General features: G+C 43.4%; 1 protein-coding gene across 2 annotated transcripts in view; it reads right to left on the bottom strand.

Moving 5' to 3' along the window:
- Nucleotides 1-1873: 1873 nt before the first annotated feature.
- The window catches only part of GRIA4 (glutamate ionotropic receptor AMPA type subunit 4), a 398719-nt gene continuing 397163 nt past the window's right edge, over nt 1874-3429 (bottom strand). For both annotated transcript variants that reach the window (XM_003801165.2, XM_003801164.2), the window contains exon 16: nt 1874-2038. In XM_003801165.2, coding sequence (XP_003801213.1) covers nt 1874-2038 — 165 coding nt within the window. The remainder of the gene's footprint in view (nt 2039-3429) is intronic.

Raw genomic sequence — 3429 nt, 5'->3', positions numbered from 1 at the left:
AGTTAGGCCGTGTTCCGTGTGCTGCTTTGCTGGCGGGAGAGGTCGGCCGGGAGCCAGAGAAGTCCTGGAAGAGACAGGCAGGGGCCAGCCAGGAAGGGACTCACTTGTTCAAGAGGGTGGGATTTTTTCTGAGGGAACTCTACGTGTGTGTCTATTAGATTTACACTTTTAAAGATGGCTCTCACTGCCCCAGAGAGATTGAAGGGGGGCGAGGGGTCCTGAAAGCTGAGGGAGGGAGATCACACCTTCACCTTTTCCAACTTTATTTCTACAGTGTCAGTCCCTGTGCTCTCTCCAGCCCACCTAGTTATACATTTTCCTTAAAGGGGCCACTGACATGCATGGCTTTGGGCCCCGCTCACCCATACAGCTCTTAATCCCACCCCCACTACCCGCTCTGTTAAGACTCAACTCATCCTTCACTGCTGGACTTGAAATCATCCTAACTTGTGCTTTCTGTCAAGATCTCTAAATACATGATTTTTATTTATTCAAATGAGCCAAACCTTCTTTTGAATCACATTAATTTAATTCATACATAAGGTAATTTTTATAAATAAACACAGGGATGATTTTCTTTGCAACATCCAGTTGAAAACAAGGACCAATTCTTCACTTGTCGTCTACCCTAGACTATTAGTAGCGCCTTCAAATGATTTGAAGGGAACACTGCGAATGGGGAGCAGACCAAGAGACACATAATTTTATGCAGCAAAATACAGTCAAGTAAAATTTCAATACACAATTACAGGGTATGTTGCTGTTAGGACAGTGATTCATCCCCCGACTGCAAAACTCTATCTTTGACATTTAAATGTGCTAATGAGACAAAGATCTGAAAAAGAGGGTAGCTCAATATGCAAACCTAACAAGGCTGGCGACATTTCCCGATATGACCCCCCATGTGACTTCCACAATTCCTTGTCGAGTTTATAATTTCTCAAAAAACTTTTATAATGATAAGGGGAAAAAAAAAACCCTTTAAGCTCTGTAGGTATTATAAGAACATCTGTTGTTTTATTCTTTTTGGTGGGTACAAAAGCCACAATTTCGTACACGGAACAGGATTATAAATACTCCGGTAACGTGAGCGCCCCGGGGTCTCTTTCGAGTCGACGCTGCATCTGCAGACGCTGCAGACCGGCGATTTAACGCGCTTTCCTTCCTTGGGTTCCTCTTCCTGGTGGTGAGACGGATACACTCTGTGAACCGACTCAGGCGACAGAGTGAAGGTTACTGCAAACGAGATGACCAACAACTTTTATAAAAAAAAGTCTCTAGAGTTTATTACAGTGATGGCATTTATATCAATTATTATTGCAATGTATTGTTCCCTAAGATGGTTAGAAAAAAGAATCGTGTTGTCCTCTACTGGGTTTATGTCAGTTAAAAAGCAAGCATGTTTCAGGATTGGTCGTCTCCGAAGTCAGTGTAAATCCTTCCTTTTTAAGTGTTTTCCCCGCAGGATTTCCATGTGTGTTTATTATTTCTTTTCTCACAGTTTAGTCGCTGTGGCTGGACATTCCTGCACCGACCAGGGGTGTTGGAGACGCGGGTAGCAAGTTCACAGACTTCGAGGGCTATTTTTTCCCTTCGGGTGAAGACAAAGGCCTTTCCGAGCAAGAATTTCAGTTTAATGCGCTACCTCGCAAAGTCCGATTAGTTTTGAAGTCCCCTCGAGGGAAATTGGTTGCTGTTAATACACCCATCCCAGCTTCCCCCCACCCGCTCCCCGAAAAAACCTAACTTGTGAGTTTTCCTGATACAAATCTGAGCTGGGTTTCCGAGCTGAGCTCATGCACTCGGGTCCTGGGCTGCGGCTCCACAGTCTCCGACACCGTTTGATTAAGGCACGCGATTGTGTTTTTGGTTTTCAGGGCAGGTCCGAGGCGATGACCGCCAGCCCCGCGCCGGGCCTGACCGCGGCCCCGGCGTGCACGGCCTTGGGGCAGTCGGGCGTCAGCACGCGGCCGTTCTCCCCCACGCTCCCGGTGATGGACAGCCTGGCTTTGTTTCTTATGGCTTCAGAAAAGGTCAGCTGGGGGCATGGAAAGAAACAGAAAGAACGCGAGTGTTACCATATTTCTGCCGCTTCTCTGAAACAGGGCACAGCAAACACCGAAATATCAGGAAGTAGACATCTGCATTTTTTCCCCCATTTTCTCTGGGTCTGTGAAAACTGCTTATCCAGGGGAAGAAGAGCCTCCCTACTCTGAAGCACGAATCAGGCTAGGCTCGTGGGCCTCTGGCTGAGCGCTAATTCCCCAGGTAGGATAGTGAGTGGTGTTTGGCGATCCGTGCAGGAAACGTCTTTTAACTCTCTGCACTCCACTCCCTGGCACTGGATGGGCTGGAAAGCTCCTTTGTGTTTGAAAACATGCTTTAAATGTTTTCTGTAAAAATATGTCTTCTTTACAGCGCGAGAATTAGACTCTTAAAATTGTGGCCAATTGCCTGGACAGACTATCTGATGTAGACTAGTCGTGACAGACGTGCCTGCCTGTCTAACACAGACCTAGCCACAGACACTTCCATCCATTCACACCACTTAGAGACAAGATCCAGAGCAGCACAGTTAGTGACATACAGTTCCCGCTAGGCCTATCCTGGAAGGGAAAACACGTGTTTTAAGAATTGTATTTAAAGGGGCTGAGGATGAGAGGGGACTGAACGGATGATCTTCAATGGCCAACTTCCCATACTGAGGGTAAGGGGTCAAGTCTCTGAAATCATTCAATCCCTGCTGCGTGTCGTATTAGGTAGCAGATAATAATATCACACGCAGGAGAAATAGGCAGTGTTACTGTAGAAATCTAATCTAATAGTTACTGTTCATTCATTGTTTTAAAATTCTTTCTAGTACCTGAGTTCTAACATTAATTCAAGTGGAAAATAAGGTAATGGAAATATTTTCTAACTTTGTTATAACTTTTGATCAGAACTCTTTCACAGCTTATAATGTATTTTAATTCCCTGTTGTGAATTTATGTTCACCTAATTCTTGAGGAGGAAATCCCATCCCTTTATTTATTCTGCCCTGGTACTTAAATATTAGAATGATTATATATTCAACAATAAAGTTAATATTAGATAAAAGACTGTTAAGAGTAATAATGTTTAGAGATCAGTTACCTTGATAACTTCAGAAAGTTGAAGTCAAATTGCTAGTAATGACATATCTATGATAAAAACCAAGGTCAATTTCATAGTTCAGTTTTAGGAAACAGTCTCAAAAAATAATACTTATCTCCATAATCAGAACTCAGTATATAGTCTTTATAAAAAGGTTGATAGCTTTTATATTTAGAAATCATTGAAATATAATGAGCATTTTAAGGAAAAACAACACTTCTACCTGACTATCTTTAATTAGTCTTTTGCAATCAAAATTCTTCTGACTCTCGGCTCGGCGCCTATAGCTCAACCGGC

Source organism: Otolemur garnettii, unplaced genomic scaffold, assembly GCF_000181295.1.
Source record: "Otolemur garnettii isolate 467f Iridium unplaced genomic scaffold, OtoGar3 scaffold00200, whole genome shotgun sequence".
Taxonomy (NCBI): domain Eukaryota; kingdom Metazoa; phylum Chordata; class Mammalia; order Primates; family Galagidae; genus Otolemur; species Otolemur garnettii.
The sequence above is the reverse complement of the archived record's forward strand: the minus strand, read 5'-3'. Positions and strand labels throughout refer to the sequence as shown.